Genomic DNA, 19,590 nt, shown 5'->3' on the forward strand with positions numbered 1-19,590 from the left:
TTCAATTCAACTGTTACGAAGTTTGCAACATTCGTGCGTGCCCACGGGTAAATCACAAGGTATATTTGGAAAATGGTAGGGGATACTTGCAGTTGACAATGGCCATGAGGCATATGCCACATAAAACACAAACGTTATCCCTCTCTCTTTGATGAAACGTGATCACTTGTGTGTGGTGACTGTGTGTTCAGGTTCAGATGAGGAGAAAGACACTGTTCCACACTGTGAACCTTATAATCCCCTGTGTGGCCATCTCCTTCCTCACCGTGCTCGTTTTCTATTTGCCCTCTGACAGCGGGGAGAAGGTAATTCATTCGATCAACTCACAATCACATCTTATTGCTCTTTGCTTTAACTCCACGGCGTGGTGACACGCCTATGTTTGCAAGTATGTTATACTGATACATACGTAGTTATTTAGCCTATAGGCCTAGACAGTTGCCTCTATGAAATGAGATAGCTGCGACGTTGTGGTCGCTCAGCATTAAGATGCCCAAGGTCAGCATTCTTGGCCAAAGGCAAGAAATGTGAGGCACGGGGGACACCAAACCAGGGAGCGGAGATTGCTTTGTTCTTGCTCTGTGTACACACTCAAAACGTCGCACTATCACTTGCCACTTTTCTGCCATTTGCCCGGCGACCGTTTATAGAGCGTGCACGGAGAAGGTGTGAGTTCAGTTCACTTGTGCTGGTTCAGTTGCTGTCTCGAGCAAGCGTGGTTGCCTCACCATTTGCAGTCACCCTATTGAGGGTCGCACAGACTTCTGTAACGATGCAAATTAAATAATGAGTAAACAACAAGGGTGAATATAGCATGATCATGATTGCAGATCAGGTCGCTTGAGCTGAACACAAGCGTCAGTGTGACATTTCACAGGCATTTTAAGAACGGTCAAAAGACCGCTTATACCAGCAAATGAAAGCGACAAGGTAAATGAAGTAACTTCGAAGAAAGCAGGGTATTTGTATATATAGATAAAACAAATCAAGCTTACGCAGCAAGGGTAAGCAGGTACAAAGATACTATCTCAGCTTTACAGTCACAACAAGCATCAAAGTAAGGTGAAATGTCAGCTAGGCTGCCCCGACATTCACCGTTTCCCTTTACTTCAACTCCAACAGAAATCAAAAGATTGCTTTTGGCACTGGACCACTACACAATGTAAAACAATGAATAGGCTAATAATGTATATGATTCGTTATAAATTAAGTAAATAGTGGGAACCAGAGGCCGCACAAAAAGTAACTGATCAACAACAAAATAAATGGTCAGTTAAAACATCTTGGAGGATGGTTACGAAGCTTTGGTACTGTTGATCTGTAACTGTTATGATGAAATGTGAGTTTTTGATTCACTGCTTGTGAGGGTGGCTGATGCACAAAATCAAAGAATGATTACTACCCCAAATCAGACAAGGCCTGCATCATAAACCAGTAATAGGGCCGACCTTTAACTATTGCTTTTTCGCGAGGAACTCAGTATTGCATTTCTTTGAGCACCGTTTTCAAAGGATAATGACGAATACCAATACCAATACCAATTCGCAGGTAACATAATTTTATATCCTGCTTCCACTCACCTTTAACTATTCATGCGGGTGACACCTGATGCATGTAGAAATGTGTACTATATCTTCCCGTCATTAATGCTTATTATTAATCTTTTGCATGTGCTTGAGAGCTCGCCTTGGCATTTCGTTTTTGTCTGCGTACTCCGTTTGGCAACCGGTGTGTTCCTCTGAGTGAGTATGTGGTTCGTGGCGTCTCGTATCTCTGTTCTTGCTGCTCGCTGGCTGCCCATGATCTGTGTTACTACTGTGGTTTTCTCAGCAATAAGTGTGTTTCAGATGACGCTGCCTGCACTGCCTGCACTGCCTGGCACCACAGTGGCTGTGTCTTGCTACTGGTTGAGTTCATGCATGTTATCCTGCAATCGCGTCACATCGTCTGTGTCATTATCTCTGAATCATAGACACCTGTAAACTAAGTGTATTTCATTAATTGTTTAACATGATCACTGTTAACTGTAATATGTTCCTGCCTCCAAAACCACTGCAACTTAGTCTATGCGTCGTGAGGCTACCTCATTTGTCTATGCACCATATAGCTTCCTTGCTTATCTGTATCGTAAAGTCTCCTCTTTTTCCTGATATATGTCAACCTCCTTACCCCCAAGTCTCTTTCAGATGACGTTGTGCCCGCTCTGCTGTCCAATACGGTGTTGTGTCCACTGCCCGTGCTTACCGTGTGGCCCTGTGTTTGTGCCGTAGGTCCGTCCAGCAAGTGTGTGAGAGTGTCCTCTTGTCCAACTGCACGGACATAGAACCAGAGCAGCGATACCAGTATGGAGAGATACAGCGACACCTGGATGCTATGCTCACTCGTGAGGCACACACTGTACAAAGGCAGAAATTGTGGTAGTGACACAGGTAGAGACAGGGGTAGCCATAGACACTAGATCTAACCAAATAGCTCTATGGAAGTCCCAGCGGCTTTCTGACTTGCTGAAGTAGAGATCAATGCATAGTGAACGCAGAGGACGATAGACTGTACCTTAACGGTCCACTCCGCCTCGTGAAAACAGATAGCTCAGACCTGGCCAGGCTTAACATTGGAAAAGACCATCCCTCCACTTGATCACACATACCAAAAATCCAAAAACAAATAGACTGCCAACGTTCCAAAATGCAGAATAAAAAAGCAAGAAAGGTATGTTGTTGGAACGTTTAATTATTGACAAAACAAAACGTTACGTTCACAAATATATCGACCCAGCGGTCGTTTAAGTGCACAGAGAAACAAACATACGAGCGTCTTCCTTGCAAGCAGCTGAATATTTTGTCAGATAAATTTTCCGTATAATTAGTGGTTTTTTTGTCTGTGCACTTAAAAAGTGACCAAATGAAGGGATGGTTTTATCCCAGATCTGAGAGAGTGAAGCGAACTGTTTTCACGAGCCGGAGTGGGCCTGTAATGCGATATAGACTGCTTTAGGATCCAGTAGACCAGAACAGATTTATTTTCTTCCTTTTTTGTCATTTCTTTTGTCTTTTTAGTTGATATTGAAAATCTAGACAAAAGCATGCTCGGTGAAAATCACGCTGATTCAGTGCGCTAGAGTCGGAACATAATAGGCGTAAACGTAGTCTGGTAGTCGCTGACGTGCTGATTTGCTTCTGTCCATGTCGGAAAATGAACATGTAAGGGATGGGGGGGGGGGGGGGGGGGGGGGGCTATATTGGGCCTGTTCTTATATTGTGCCATTTTCTCCTAACACTCTTCTTAGGAACGGTTATTCCTGTGTTCACTTTGATTTAAATGCGGGAAATACATTGGTTTTTTTTAGCTGCTTTGGGCAAAATAATTCTAGTGTTCTGATCTGCCTTGACACTAGGATTCACTAGTTATTCCCTTTGGTTATTTGAACTAGGCATTTAGCAAAGGAGTTCTTAAGAAATTACATAAACAAGTAGATTTTAACCAAGCATTAATGCAGCCAGTTTATCTGCAATATGGACGTTTTCAATCTGTTGAGCTCTATCGGTTAATTTACGGTTGACGATTTTTTGCAGGTTCCTGATTGCTCCTATATTGGGACACCAAATCGTCCCTGTGTTATTAAGCATAAGTCTGTGTAGTTATTTACGCGTCTCTGGGTCCTATACGCACTAGAAGCCGAAAACACGTACTAGAAATATATGGAGGGGGTCCCTGGACGCACTAGATTTGAAAAGAGCGGGTCCTAGGACGCACTAATTTTCTGTATCGTGCGTACCGTAGATACCATTTTCAGACTGCAATCGACACTTCGCAGTACACTATACGTGACCACACTGGGATTTTTCGGCTTTTGGACCCTTGGGAACCTCTAAAATTCTGCAGTGGGGGTCCATGGACCCTCTAAAATTTAAAAGTGGGGGTCCCGGGACGCACTAGGAGGGGCGTCCGTGGGGAGCCCTGGGTAGGACTTTCCTAGTTCAGATGTTTTTGCAAGAAACGATCATAACTGGCGTAGTACAAGATCTTAATACATACATTCTAACATCGATTTTCTGGCACTTGATTACAACCTTCAATTTCTCGACGTTTTATTTCTGGTCTTATGCTAGCTGTACAATGTAACAGTTTCATCAATCAACATTAGCTTTCTGTGATATTTCAGCTTCGGTTTTATTTTTAACTCTAAAGTCGGTTAATGTCCTCGTATATTATTCCTATGCTCAAATATGGTATGATTTGTGTTAGGAATATTTGCGCAGATCGGTCTCAGTATAGGAACACTGCGCTATTGTATGTTTTGAACGTTTGAAATTGTTTGGCCTAAATTCAACAAACAGCTTTGTGTAATCAATGAGTGTAGACTGATTATCGTGTTTCTCCATTAGTGTCGTCTCACGTTTGCATTAGAGTCTGGAGGAAAATGACCAATATTGGGCCACCTTATTTGTGTAGACCGAATGGGCTCTTATATTGAGGGAAACTGGGTTCCTTCATTTTTCTGAAACCTTTTTGTTGTACATCAATGTTCGTAAACAAACATTCACATGCACTTAAGTCCTTGTATCGTCATACGACATACCTTTGCTATGTGTTGATCTGCCCTATGCAACTGACATGCTGAGATGATTTTCAGTATAGGTGATGTGGTCGAATTCGTGTACTTTAAAAAAAAAGGGGGGAATCTAGAAATAAGGCTGTTGTAAACGGGGCGAAAGGAGACTACTGCTCAAAAAAGGTTACGCTGTTCTAATCCCATGCCATCAGCTCATGATTTCTATGAGAATTCTGTCCAGAAAAGCGGATTTTATTTAATTCCTTGTACCAAATTTAAACAAAGGCAGAGAAACGAATCGAAACACTTCAGTAAATTGCTTTTGCTTAGTTGGTAAAAAAAAAAAAGAAGCTGTGAGCATCCTCTGCAGTGGAGCAGTGGTTTTCAAGCGTCCTCGTCACGTGTGCCTATTCTTCAGGGTTCGGGGTCTCGTGAGACAAAGTGTGCGAATTCGGCCCCATCGGTGTCAGTCGAGCTGTTTGGTCGGTTCTGGTGTCTTGTACCTCTTGAGCGATACACTCATCGTGTGCGTATCACAAACTTGACAGTGTTTTCTGACTCCAGCCGTTGGGAGAATGACCACCAGCATCCTCTCACGGTCATGTGTTCACTGTGCCGTGTTGTGCCGCGCTCTCTGTATGGTAGGTGCCTCAAGAGTGAGTGTGTTTCAGGTAACGTTGTGTATCTCCATCCTGCTGTCGCTGACAGTGTTCTTCCTGCTACTGGCTGAGATAATCCCGCCCACAAGCAACGTGGTGCCGCTGATCGGCAAGTACCTGCTCTTCACCATGATCCTCGTCACGCTCTCTATCATCGTCACAGTCGTCGTGCTCAACGTCCACTTCAGGTGAGGTCCTGCATGCCTCTTCCGTTTGCTCCTCTCTCTCTCTCTCTCTCTCTCTCTCTCTCTCTCTCTCTCTCTCTCTCTCTCTCTCTCTCTCTCTCTTTCTTTCTCTCTCTCTCTCTCTTTGTTTCTCTATGTCTCTCTCTCTTTCTCTCTCTCTAACTCTTTCTCTCTCTCTCTCTCTCTCTCTCTCTCTCTCTCTCTCTCTCTCAATCTGGTTTTCGAACAAATCACTCTTGTCACAGCGCCCTTACCACGCTATGCGACACCTGGTTGTCTGCAACAAACCGATCTGAAATCAGTGGTGCTGTGTTTCTTGACTTTAAAAAAGCGTTTGTTGATCATTCAATTTTATTGAAGAAATTACAGTTGTATATCAGAAACAGTTCAGTGTGTAACTTTTTTGCTTCCTATTTACAGGACAGATCTCAATATACTGCCCTAAACTGTAAAATATCTACTGAGGAGACTGTCAAATGCGGGGTGCCTCAAGGGTCAGTGCTTGGGCCGATCTTGTTCTGTCTGTATATCAATGATCTGCCACTGCACATTTCTGATAGTAATGTAAGAAGTGATTTTTTTGCTGACGATTCTTCTCTTCATTCAAGTGGAAAGTCTGTTCCAGTAATAGAGTCCTCCCTTCAAACAGCTTTAAACGATGTAAATAACTGGTGTAGTGCCAATGTTTGCTTGTCCATCCAATAAAAACTAAAAGTATGGTAATTTCAACCAGACAAAAACACCAGATTTCTCCACTCAAACTAAATCTTACTATTGGTACGCAATCAATTGAACAAGTTCAACAGCATCGCATTTTAGGGGTAATTATTGATTGTGAATTCAAATGGCAGGCACAATTACAGCATATTTGCAAGAAAGTAGCCAAGAACGTTTTCCTCCTATCCAAGTTAAAGCAATTTACGGACAGAAGGACTCTGAAAATGTTCCACTATGCTCATGTAATGCCTCACATCAATTATGTTTCGACGCTCTGGGATGGCAGCAGTGATGTCCACTTGAAAAAGTTAGACTCTCTCTATCGTCGCTCGGCTAAACTCATCGTAAAGGATAATGCCCCAACAGATATGAAATTAAAAATGCTTAACTTTCTTCCACTGGAAAAGCATCTCAAGTTAAACAAAGCCATTTTCATGCACAAATTGTATTACGGTAAAGTGCCGATTTACATTACATCATTATTTAATAAAGCTACCGACAGATATGGGTCGGTCAACTTGATCCCACCGATTCCACGAATTGACCTTTATAAGACCAGTCTTGCTTTTTCGGGTAGATCAGTTTGGAATTCACTTCCATCATCCCTTAAGCACTTAAAGTCATTAAAAAGTTTTAAAAAATGTGTCAAAAAACACTTAATGTCTGAGTAGTTTAACGCGTTTTGATTTACCACACTTAGTATTACGCCAAAGATATTCTGTGCATTGTATATTCTGAACATATTTTTGTTGTACTATTGCTACATGTTCGATTGCTACCAGCTTGTACTTATAATTACTTGCATAGTATGCATTTGATTTTATGAATAACCACATATGTATGCTCTTCATGCCTCATCTTCATCATCATCATCATCATCATCATCATCATCGTCATCTTTATCATCACGTGCTGAAGTTTTCTGACTTTTTAAATTTTTAATGTTTAATTTTTCAATTTTTTCATTGTGTGTCTGTGCGTCCCAAGGACAGATTGTAAGAAAAGCTTAATCCTTGTTAAATAAAGTTCAATTCAATTCAATTCAATTCAATTCAATTCAATTCAATTCAATTCAATTCTCTCTCTCTCTCTCTCTCTCTCTCTCTCTCTCTCTCTCTCTCTCTCTCTCTCTCTCTCTCTCTCTCTCTCTCTATTAAACTGAACACTGTGTATTCATTATTTATTCAGTTAGTTTTATTCTTAATGCAGAACGCTGTTTATTTAGTCATTCATTCAGAATTTACCTTTTACTTTAAAAGAACTCGGTTTGATCATTTGCGCTGGAGTGGCTTACTTTGTTCAACCTGGTATGAAACACAGGACAACTAATTCATGTGTGGCATCTCCTTTGTTGCATTTTTTTTTAACATTCAGTCAAGTTTTGACTAAATGTTTTAACATAGATGGGAATCGAAACGAGGGTCATGGTGTGTGTGTGTGTGTGTGTGTGTGTGTGTGTGTGTGTGTGTGTGTGTGTGTGTGTGTGTGTGTGTGTGTGTGTGTGTGTGTGTGTGTGTGTGTGTGTGGAGTGATTCAGAGAAAACTAATGGACCGATCTTCATGAAACTTAACATGAGAGTTCCTGAGTTTGATATCCCCAGACAATTATTTTTTATTTTTTCGAAATATGAATAGCAGTACTACCTAGCGAGGGGTGCATTTTTGTATGTTGGTGGTGGTATGTTGCCTGAATATCATTCAATTTCCATAAAATTTGGTCACAAGTCAGATCATACATTCAATATTAAGAAACAATAAATATATTTTCCAAGAATTAATTTATTGATGTATGAAAATTAAATAATAAGAAAATACCTTTAAGGGCACAGCTACTACAGTGTGTGTGGTTCTAGAAGGATTAACACACAATGAACAGTTACTGGACTTTGGTACTTAACAATATTAAACGGAACCGGTTTCTTGGGAAGCTAAATCTTCAAGAAAGTGTTTATGGTTAAATAATTATGTTCTACGCTTTTCTGAATTTTTATGAAATATTAGGGTACCATTTTCACTGTGCAACCACTGTAAGCAGAGCTATGATTTTTTTTTTAATCTTAGGTAGTACTGCCTCCTCAGGCTGCACTGTCACGCCCTCATTTTTCGATCAAATTGATTTAAATTTTGGTCAAGCAATTTTCGACGAAGGCCGGACTTTGGTATTGCATTTAAGCTTGGAGGCTTAAGAATTAATTAATGAGTTTGGTCATTAAAAATCTGAAAAATGTAATTACATTATTTTTTTATAAAACGATAAAAAATTAATTTCATCTTATTTTTCATCATTTTCTGATTCCAAAAACATATCAAGCTCTGAAAATTAAATATATGAAAATTATTATTAAAATTAAATTTCCGAAATCTATTTAGAAACAATTTCATCTTATTCCGTGTCAGTTCCCGGTTAAAAAAATATATAGATATGTTATGTTTGGATTAAAAACAAGCTCAGAAAGTTAAAAAGATTAGAGATTCAGAAAAGCGTGACTATCCTGCTCAGCACAACCACTACCGCGCTAAATTGGCTTGTCAATGTAACTGCCTTTTCCACGAGCGGGGGACTGACGATACCAGACGGTCTTGGTGACAAAATGCAGTGCGTTCAGTTTTATTCTGTGAGTTCGACAGCTTGACTAAATGTGTAGTGATGTCGCCTCACGCGACTTGTTCAACATTAGTTTACAAGGGTCAACTGAAAAGTACCGGGCCCGAGTAGGAATAAATTGACTTATGAGACTAGAGCACGTTTACATTTCAACACAGTCCCTCCGGACTTCTACACACTTTTTCACATCGTGCCTCAGAGCCTTGGTGCCGTTGCTGTGGAATGTTTTGTCTGGCAACCGAAGGAACTAGTCCTCAACGACAGTCATGACGTCATTGTGCGTTTCGTAGTGCTCACTCCCGAGATACTTCTTCATGTTTTCAAACAGCTGATAGTTTGAAGGTGCCAAATCTGTCGAATACTGCCGATGGTTATATAACGATCTCACAGCCACATTCATAATGTTTTACCATGGAAACCAAAAACTTTGGGACACGGGCGTTGTCTTGACGAAATAGTGACGTTGCGGGGAAGACGCCCGACAACTCAGCACGACGACAAGTGACAGTACCTTCTTTTTTCCCTCTCACACAGTCGGGACGGGGCCTTTGCGAGCCGTTCCCACTGGAAAATGGAGCAATTTGTCGTCGTCGCCAAAACGGAAGATAGAAATTGCTCTTTGCTGTTAAGTCGAGTTCACTTTAATCCAAGTATGTGTTATGGACATATAGATTGTTCATTTTGCAAATAGCTTTTGAAGAAAAACCAAAACAAATCTTTAATAGGCGTGGATTTACAGGTGTTTTTTTGGGGGGTACCATCTCAGATGCTCATAAGTCTTTGCAGAGAAGCCACGATAAACTGTGTACTCCGTCACGGCGGAGGGCTGACCGTGCACCCAAAAGCGGACTCTACCAAATGGGTATTTTTTGAAAGCTTGGGACCTGCCAAACATAAAAATCGATGTTAACAAGAAATATTCAAGGGCGCACTTTCTCTTCTCAGTCAAAATTCAACTATACCCTGAAGAGTGATGCACGAGCATTTCAGACGCTTGCCTCTGAAAAAAGAAGTTCTCAGCCAAATTACGAACTCAAACTGGTACGTTTTACATATAAATGTGTTAGTTGGTATCTTTTGATTATCACAAAACAATTTGCGACTGCTTTGGCCGAGGATGCTGGTGACAGCATCATTATTATGAACCCTACCCTAAATCCAGGAAAGACGTCGTCCAAAATGTAGGTAAGTTTTGATTAAAAATAAATTCACACAAGACTAGTATTGTTGTTTGGCTTCAATGGATATATTTTCGTCAAGTATGATGTCTTTACATAATATCTGTATAATATGAATGGATTTGAACCATATACTATGTCATTATGACCTTCCAATCTTCCTAACCCCCAGCCCAGTAAAGCGTGCGAGACGTTTCCTGAACAAATGTCGCTTTGTGGTGCGAGTTCAGTGTGACATGATTAGTTTCCAGAACCCCATTTCTGACTTTCAAAGATTATCTACATACATTTAGCAATGCACGAGCAAAATATGACAACTTAATGGTGCCTTTTGGTTTAATGCTATGGTAAAATTGCTAGTGATAGTGTTTACAGCTTGAAACAAAACATAACAGATGGGAATAGTCTTCCTCAATCTGGTTCAGAGCATAATGTATTTCTATTTTCAGAGGTAGCATTATTTCTGATAAGAGCTAGAGCCAATATAATGATGCTGAATATTTGAAAAATGAACTTTGTGACTCATCTGAGTAGCAAGAGAGCCTTCGTGATCGTCAGCGTAAGGCTGGCTGTCTTCAAGGCAATTCCTAGATGAACAACTTAACACTGCGTTCGATTATTCGCCCGTTTCTTAAGCTAGAGCTTTGAGACTTTACACGCGTCTAGGGCTACATGTACGCTTTACAATACGTAAAATATAGTTGACTCTCGCGTTATTTAAAGGTCACAACAAGGTCATTACCAGGCAAAAACGAGGGAAAACCGAGGGAAAGTACCATTTTCTGCAACTGTTTGCAAGAAAAAGATTTCAAATTCAATTGTTTCCTGAGATTAACGCATCTCTAGACATGACAATCATCCGATTATCAGACATCAATTGTGGAGGTCACGACAAGGTCATTACCGGGTAAAAACGAGGGAAACCCGAGGGAAAATACCATTTTCTGCAACTTGTGTGTAAGTAAAAGCTTTCAAACTCCATCTTCTTCTGGTATTGGCGCATCTCTAGGCATGACAATCATCTGATTAACAGTCCTCAATTTTCAAGGTCACAACAAGGTCATTACCAGATAGAACCGAGAGAAAACCGAGGGAAAATACCATTTACTATAACTTTTTTTTTATAAGTAAGAGCTTATAAACTCCATCTTCTTCTGGGATTAGCGCTGATTTCAATGACCCTGAAGTCCGAGGAAAGTTTTCTTGACCCATGCCTACTTTGAAGGTCATGACAAGGTCAAATTTACACGTTTTCTATTTGGGAATATCTTTTACGGTCAAATAAAATACTTTCTGGACGTCAGCTATTTTCGAAGCTAAAGCTTAATTACAACTTTACACACGTCTTGGGATTTATGAGACATAACGCAAATATTGTTGACTCTCGTAATATTTAAAGGTCACACAACAAGGTCATCACCAGGTAAAACCGAAGAAAAACCGAGGGAAAGTACCATTTTCTGCAACTGTTTGTAAGAATGAACTTTCAAATTCAATTGTTTCCTGGGATTAACGCATCTCTAGACATGACAATCATCGGATTAACAGTCATGAATTGTGGAGGTCACGACAAGGTCATTACCGGGGAAAACCGAGGGAAAATACCATTTTCTGCAACTTGTGTGTAAGTAAATGCTTTCAAACTTTATCTTCTTCTGGTATTGGCGCATCTCTAGACATGACAATCATCTGATTAACAGTCCTCAATTTTCAAGGTCACAACAAGGTCATTACCAGATAAAACCGATGGAAAACCGAGGGAAAATACCATTTTCTGCAACTTTTTTGTAAGTAAGAGCTTATAAACTCCATCTTCTTCTAGGATTAGCGCTAATTTCAATGACCCTGAAGTCTTTGGAAAGTTTTCTTGACCCATGCAATGTTTGAAGGTCATGACAAGGATGGGATTTTACACACGTCTAGGGCATTATAAGACATGAAACAAATATTGTTGACTCTCGTAATATTTAAAGGTCACACAACAAGGTCATTACTGGGTAAAACGACGGAAAATATATCAACTTTATGACTCGTCTGAGTGCCAGGACAGCCGGTGTGATCCTCAGAGTCAGGCTTGGCAATCGGTAGATGAACACCTTAACATTGACTTTTTCTTCTCTCTCCCCTTCTCTTCTACCCCTATTACATCCAGCCCCGCCCACCACCCTAGAGCCCTTGTGGGCGAAGGAAGATGTCATGAATCTGCCTTAACAGCTTTAGCTTAGAAAATAGCCGAACACAAATAGAAAACGTGTCAACTTGACCTTGTCATGACCTTCAAATTAGGCATGGGCCAAGAAAACTTTCCTCGGACTTCAGGGTCATATAAATCGGCGTTAATCCCAGAAGAAGATGGAGTTTATAAGCTCTTACTTACAAAAAAGTTATAGAAAATGGTATTTTTTCTCGGTTTTCTCTCGGTTCTATCTGGTAATGACCTGGTTGTGACCTTGACAATTGAGGACTGTTAATCAGATGATTGTCATGCCTGGAGATGCGCCAATACCAGAAGAAGATGGAGTTTGAAAGCTTTTACTTTCACACAAGTTGCAGAAAATGGTATTTTCCCTCGGTTTTCCCTAGTTTTTGCCTGGTAATGACCTTGTCGTGACCTCTACAATTGATGTCTGATAATCGGATGATTGTCATGTCTAGAGATGCGTTAATCCCCCAAAAATAATTGAATTTGAAAGCTTTTTCTAACAAACAGTTGCAGAAAATGGTACTTTCCGTCGGTTTTCTCTCGTTTTTGCCTGGTAATGACCTTGTTGTGACCTTTAAATAACGCGAGAGTCAACTATATTGTATGTACTGTAAAGCGTTCATGCAGCCCTAAACGCGTGTAAAGTTTCAAAGCTCTAGCTTAAGAAACGGGCGAATAATCGAACGCAGTGTTAAGTTGTTCATCTAGGAATTGCCTTGAAGACAGCCAGCCTTACGCTGACGATCACGAAGGCTCTTCTGCTACTCAGATGAGTCACAAAGTTCATTTTTCAAATATTCAGCATCATTATTATGGGGGCGAGGACGCCCCCATTCTATACGGATAGTTTAGAGGTTGACCATGGGCAGCGCCATTTTGTTGTGAAATACGTCATCAGTTTGTGTACACAGGAAGTTGTGACATCCGTCACCCTATGGGAGGGGTGAAGGCAACATTGTTCATCTGTAGAAAGTTGTGAAATCCGTCACCCTATGGGAGGGGTGACGTCAAAATTGGTCATCACAGAGTTTGTGTAACACAGGAAGTTGTGAAATACGTCACCCTATGGGAGGGGTGACGTCAAAATTGTTCAACAAAAACATGATATGTCGCATTGTGCAGGGTCAACTGCAACAAACTCAAACCGAGCCATTCATACCTAGCTGTATTTGAGTGACTTATATACCCGACATTTTTATTTCTTATTTTTAGCACAGGTGTAGGAAAAATCATGAACCAAAATGTTATTTATTTTCTAATTTAACATTTTTTTTACAAATATGACCATGGTCTTTTAAACATACAGTGACATTAAACATTGTTATGTTAAAAAAAAGAAAAAAGAAAAAAAGCTTTTGTGCACAAATCAGAAAATACATTGTACATTTTACCTACAGGCCAAACAGTGTCTGTTGGCGGCAAAGGGCCCAGCAAGTTGCTATTTTTAGATCGATTAAAAGTTGTCAAGAACAGGCGCTTACATTTGGATGTGTCCACTGATAGTAGGTTTGGTTGTGATCAATCAGAATGATGTAGGAATAAAAATGTATGACAGTTTGGTATGATGACATGTAATTCAAATATGCTGAAATGTAATATTATACATGATATAATATTATTATGGCTGTTGCCATGACCATGAACCCCAAGAAAGGTTTAATGTTATGTAAAATCAAAATACCAAAATCAAGCACCTACTAATCTGATCTACGGTGCGGCTTGGACCTAATATGGATGGACACGCAACTCGCTCAGCCAGCCAGCGCTGCGAGACTTACAGCGGCCAACTTCGCCGCGGCGCGCTCACTGGCTCAGTATTGAACTTGCGTCAAGGCCGATGCGCGTAGATTCCCAGAATGTTTACTTTCGGTTAGATTCTTCGACAGCATTCGCAGAGGTGACTGCCGTATTGTGTACCGCAGTCAGAAGTAATTTATTACTTTTGGGAGTTTAGTAACGTGATATCAGTTTTCAATTGTTCGTTCACTTATATTGCTTTCAGATTTAACACACAAGAAACAGTAGCACGGTTTTCGTTGCGAAAATGTGCATTGGCAGTGCTACGCGATCGAATTGTGTATTATGTACACGCGGTGTTCTTCTGGAAAAGACCGCGTCAGTCGTTCAGCCCGCGAGCGGTGGGATGGGGGGGTTCACATGGTTTGTTTGTTTCAGAACCACACCCATATACACACATTTCACATGTAAACCATTTGTCCGCCCCCTGTCGATATTTATCGACTAAGTTCCTTGTAATTATTGGCTCTAGCTCTTATCAGAAATAATGCTACCTTTGAAAATAGAAATACATTATGCTCTGAACCAGATTGAGGAAGACTATTCCCATCTGTTATGTTTTGTTTCAAGCTGTAAACACTATCACTAGGATTTTTTACCATAGCATTAAACCAAAAGGCACCATTAAGTTGTCATATTTTGCTCGTGCATTGCTAAATGTATGTAGATAAACTTTGAAAGTCAGAAATGGGGTTCTGGAAACTAATCATGTCACACTGAACTCGCACCACAAAGCGACATTTGTTCAGGAAACGTATCGCACGCTTTACTGGGCTGGGGGTTAGGAAGGTTGGAAGGTCATAGTGACATAGTATATGGTTCAAATCCATTCATATTATACAGATATTATGTAAAGACATCATACTTGACGAAAATATATCCATTGAAGCCAAACAACAATACTAGTCTTGTGTGAATTTATTTTTAATCAAAACTTACCTACGTTTTGGACAACGTCTTTCCTGGATTTAGGGTAGGGTTCATAATAATGATGCTGTCACCAGCATCCTCGGCCAAAGCAGTCGCAAATTGTTTTGTGATAATCAAAAGATACCAACTAACACATTTATATGTAAAACGTACCAGTTTGAGTTCGTAATTTGGCTGAGAACTTCTTTTTTCAGAGGCAAGCGTCTGAAATGCTCGTGCATCACTCTTCAGGGTATAGTTGAATTTTGACGGAAAAGAGAAAGTGCGCCCTTGAATATTTCTTGTTAACATCGATTTTTATGTTCGGCAGGCCCCAAGCTTTCAAAAAATACCCATTTGGTTGAGTCCGCTTTTGGGTGCACGGTCAGCCCTCCGCCGTGACGGAGTAGTGAGCACAGAAGAGGGACGCGTACGAAGTTAAAAACCAAGACGTCACTTTTCTGCGCAGCGGTCCGGGACGCGTGTTGAAACAAAGCCTGCGAAGGCAAAATTTTGTGTTTTTCACGTCGGGGCCGAACGAATGCATGCATGATTCGCTTTTCGTTGACTCAAAGGTGTTTGGGTGGTGTTTTCAATTCTGTTTTAGGTTCCATCATTATATGGTCTGTTAAAAAGCAAAACATGTTTTTGATGGGGCAAAAAGCGGAGTTATGAGGTGGATGGCCAGGGTACCTTTCATTGTGGTAGCAGGGATATTCAATTATATACCGTTCGGTTATTTTGTATGAAAAGAAATCTTGAGAAAAAGGCCAAAGAGGGAACTAGGTTCGTATACTGTACCAACGGACGTTATGCCAAAACAAAGGCCTAAGCATTTCACGCAGTAACTGGATATTATTAATGAGAGAAATGAGTACAAATGTATTCGACATTATTGTATGGGTAAGGATGGTTTGGGATCGCAAGCGGGGGTGGGGGAAGGGGGGGGGGCGTTGGTTGGGGAGGGAAAGGGACTCATGGCTCATAAAGGGACAGTAAGCTTGCTGAAGTTTAAATTGTGATCATTTAACTGATGTTTCTATTTGGTCATTCATCTTTCACTGTATATTTAAACTCCTTTTTTTCTGTTCACACACACACACACACACACACACACACACACACACACAAAACACACACATACGCGCGCGCGTGCACGCGCGCACACACACACACACACACACACACACACACACTAACACACTAACACACACACACACACAAACAAATACACATACATACACACACACACAAACACACACACACACACACATAAACACACATATACACACATTAAACACAGCGCGCGCGCGCGCAAACAAACTAATAAGCAAACAGACGCACAATTTCACACGCCGCACAGGAACGCCCGCACACACAGGCAGGCAGGCACTCACACACATACGCACATCCACTCTCCCACGTTCACTCATGTTTTTAGCACGAGTGGATTTGTACGTGTATGACCGTTTTTACCCCGCCATTCAGGCAGCGATACTCCGATTTCGGGGGAGGCATGCTGGGTATTTTCGTGTTTCTATAACCCACCGAACTCTGACATGGATTACAGGATCTTTTCCGTGCGCACTTGGTCTTGTGCTTGCGTGTACACACGAAAGGGGTTAAGTCACTAGCAGATCTGCACATAAGTTTACCTGGGAGATCGGAAAAATCTCCACTCTTAACCCACCAGACGGCAGCGATTTGTATTGATTCTGCAGATTTCCCTGACCTCGTGTTAGATGAAAAAAAAAAAGGTTAGGCATATTAGTTTGTGGGGAATGCGTGCCCAACCCTCCACACCCCTATGTCCTTCGATCGTGCAGTTCGTATGGCAGTCTGGCGTACGTAAATCTGCTTCAAAATAAACATCTTTTACATTTGTGTAAGTGCATGTGCTAACAAACTGAATTACAGCTGGTTACTGTCCATCAGAGCTGTACTGAACGCGCACTCATCCGCTCGTTCCATTCTTATCAGTCACTCCAACAAATCAAATGTCCACACCAGCTGTTTGCAGTTAAGTCCACGTAAAGTGAAATGTTATTGAATTAAATGAAAGCTTTTTATGATTTAACTTTTGTGAAAAATCATAGCAATTTCGAAATCAATTTTCCAAAACATATTTACAAAAAACATTAAAAAGTTTAGCATCAAATTATAGCACAGCATGCAGTTGGTGCTCAGGCAACTGGAATTAAATTGGTTAACACCACGAGGCTGTTGGTGCTCAGGCAACTGAAATAAAAGTGGTTAAACTGAGTTTCATGCGAAAAACGTGTGGCTGTGTTTCAAGCGCACTCAAAACGGCTGTGTTTCAAGCACCTAAAAACTGTGGCTGTGTTTCAAGCGCACCTAAACTGGCTGTGTTTCAAGCGCCGAAAAGTTGTGGCTGTGTCTCAAGCGGACGCAAAATGGCTGTGTTTCAAGCACATCAAAATTGTGGCTGTGTTTCAAGCGCACATAAACTGGCTGTGGTTCAAGCGCAGAAACGTTGTGGCTGTGTCTCAAGCGCACGCAAAAAGGCTGTGTTTCAAGCACATCAAACTTGTGGCTGTGTTTCAAGCACATGAAAATTGTGGCTGTGTTTCAAGCGCACATACATTGGCAGTGTTTAGAGCGAAGCAAACTGGTGGCTGTGTTTCAAGCGCACCAAAACACGATTGGAGCTGTGGCTGTTGGTGCCCAGGCAACTGGAATTAAGTGGTTAAAACAATGAGGCTGTTGGTGCTCAGGCAACTGGAATTAAACTGGTTAACACACCAAGCTGTTGGTGCCCCAGGCAACTGGAATTAACGAGGTTAACACAACCAAGCTGTTGGTGCTCAGGCAACTGAAATAAAAGTGGTTAAACTGAGTTTCATGCAGCAAAATGTGTGTCTGTGTTTCAAGCGCACTCAACATGGCTGTGTTTCAAGCACCTACAAATTGTGGCTGTGTTTCAAGCGCACATAAACTGGCTGTGTTTCAAGCGCAGAGAAGTTGTGGCTGTGTCGCAAGCGCACGCAAAATAGCTGTGTTCCGAGCACATACAAATTGTGGCTGTGTTTCAAGCGCACACAAAACACGATTGGAGCCGTGGCTGCTGGTGCCCCGGCAACTGGAATTAAGTGGTTAAAACAATGAGGCTGTTGGTGCTCAGGCAACTGGAACTAACCTGGTTAACCAACCAAGCTGTTGGTGCTCAGGCAACTGGAATTAAAGTGGTTAACACAACCAGGCTGTTGGTGCTCAGGCAACTGAAATAAAAGTGGTTAAACTGAGTTTCATGCCAAAAAATGTGTGGCTGTGTTTCAAGCGCACTCAAAATGGCTGTGTTTCAAGCACCTACAAATTGTGGCTGTGTTTCAAACGCACCTAAACTGGCTGTGTTTCAAGCGCAGAAAAGTTGTGGCTGTGTCTCAAGCGCACGCAAAATGGCTGTGTTTCAAGCACATACAAATTGTGGCTGTGTTTCAAGCGCACCCAAAACACGATTGGAGCTGTGGCTGCTGGTGCCCAGGCAACTGGAATTAAGTGGTTAAAACAATGAGGCTGTTGGTGCTCAGGCAACTGGAATTAAACTGGTTAACACGACCAAGCTGTTGGTGCTCCGGCAACTGGAATTAAAGTGGTTAACACAACCAGGCAGTTGGTGCTCAGGCAACTGAAATCAAAGTGGTTAAACTGAGTTTCATGCAGCAAAACGTGTGGCTGTGTTTCAAGCGCACTCAACATGGCTGTGTTTCAAGCACCTAATAATTTTTGCTGTGTTTCAAGCGCACATAAACTGGCTGTGTTTCAAGCGCAGAAAAACTGTGGCTGTGTCTCTAGCGCACGCAAAATGGCTGTGTTTAAAGCACATACAAATTGTGGCTGTGTTTCAAGCGCACACAAAACACGATTGGAGCTGTGGCTGCTGGTGCCCAGGCAACTGGAATTAAGGGGTTAAAACAATGAGGCTGTTGGTGCTCAGGCAACTGGAATTAAAGTGGTTAATGTGTGTTTTGAGCCATAGAAAACCCCTTGGCTGTGTTTCAAGCGCAGAAACGTGTGGCTGTGTATCCAGCGCACCCAAAAACATTTTAGAGAAAACATCATAATTATGCATTTCCCCCACATATATAAGTTTTTCAAGCGCATACAAGATAACTGGAATAAAAGTGGATAAAACAACAAGGCTGTTGGTGCTCGAGCAACTGGAATAAAAGTGTATCAAATAACCAAAGGGAAGTAATCGCTCAATGCATACGACATGTGTAATAGAGTAAGCGAGAGTTGTACGGAACCTTTTCTCCTGGCACCTGAGAGAATAACAAGCATTGAAATGAACAAGCGACTTTCAGATGGCAGCCGATGACCACTGGCTTCCGACGCCGCTAGGTGTCAACGCAACCCAAAATATCAGGTGCAGCGTGGCCCTGGCTAAAAATAGCCGCCACGCGTGTACCACCCCAGAAGTCTGAGCTTCACCGTGTAACCTATCGGAAAGTAGGTCGCTGGTACACGGCCCGTCAGTGCTTCTGCGAGAGTCTGGTCACAAACACAGCGCTGGAGACTGTCTGCCTCCAGCCAAATAGGTCACGCTGTCAGCGCGGCTCGTACACGTGTACAGCGTTTGCTGGCCGCGATCAGAGCGCCTCGTACCGATTGATACATTATGTAACTGCCCTATTCAGACAAATATACGCCGTCAGCCGCAAACAAGCCTCTTTTCTCCTCCTGAAATTGAAACTTGTCATGGCACCAAACCGTGACGTAATGCAAGTCAGCACTGTGTTCTGCCAATTTGGCGTTAATATCTGG

At 41.6% G+C, this 19,590-nt stretch overlaps 1 protein-coding gene across 2 annotated transcripts in view; it reads left to right on the top strand.

Annotated features, from left to right (window-relative positions):
* Window positions 1–19,590, top strand: part of LOC138975838 (acetylcholine receptor subunit alpha-like) — a 77,739-nt gene that overhangs the window by 50,527 nt on the left and 7,622 nt on the right. For both annotated transcript variants that reach the window (XM_070348603.1, XM_070348611.1), the window contains exons 6-7: window positions 192–305; window positions 5,224–5,399. In XM_070348603.1, the coding sequence (XP_070204704.1) occupies window positions 192–305; window positions 5,224–5,399 (290 nt within the window). The remainder of the gene's footprint in view (window positions 1–191; window positions 306–5,223; window positions 5,400–19,590) is intronic.

This window comes from Littorina saxatilis, linkage group LG1 (assembly GCF_037325665.1).
Source record: "Littorina saxatilis isolate snail1 linkage group LG1, US_GU_Lsax_2.0, whole genome shotgun sequence".
NCBI lineage: Eukaryota > Metazoa > Mollusca > Gastropoda > Littorinimorpha > Littorinidae > Littorina > Littorina saxatilis.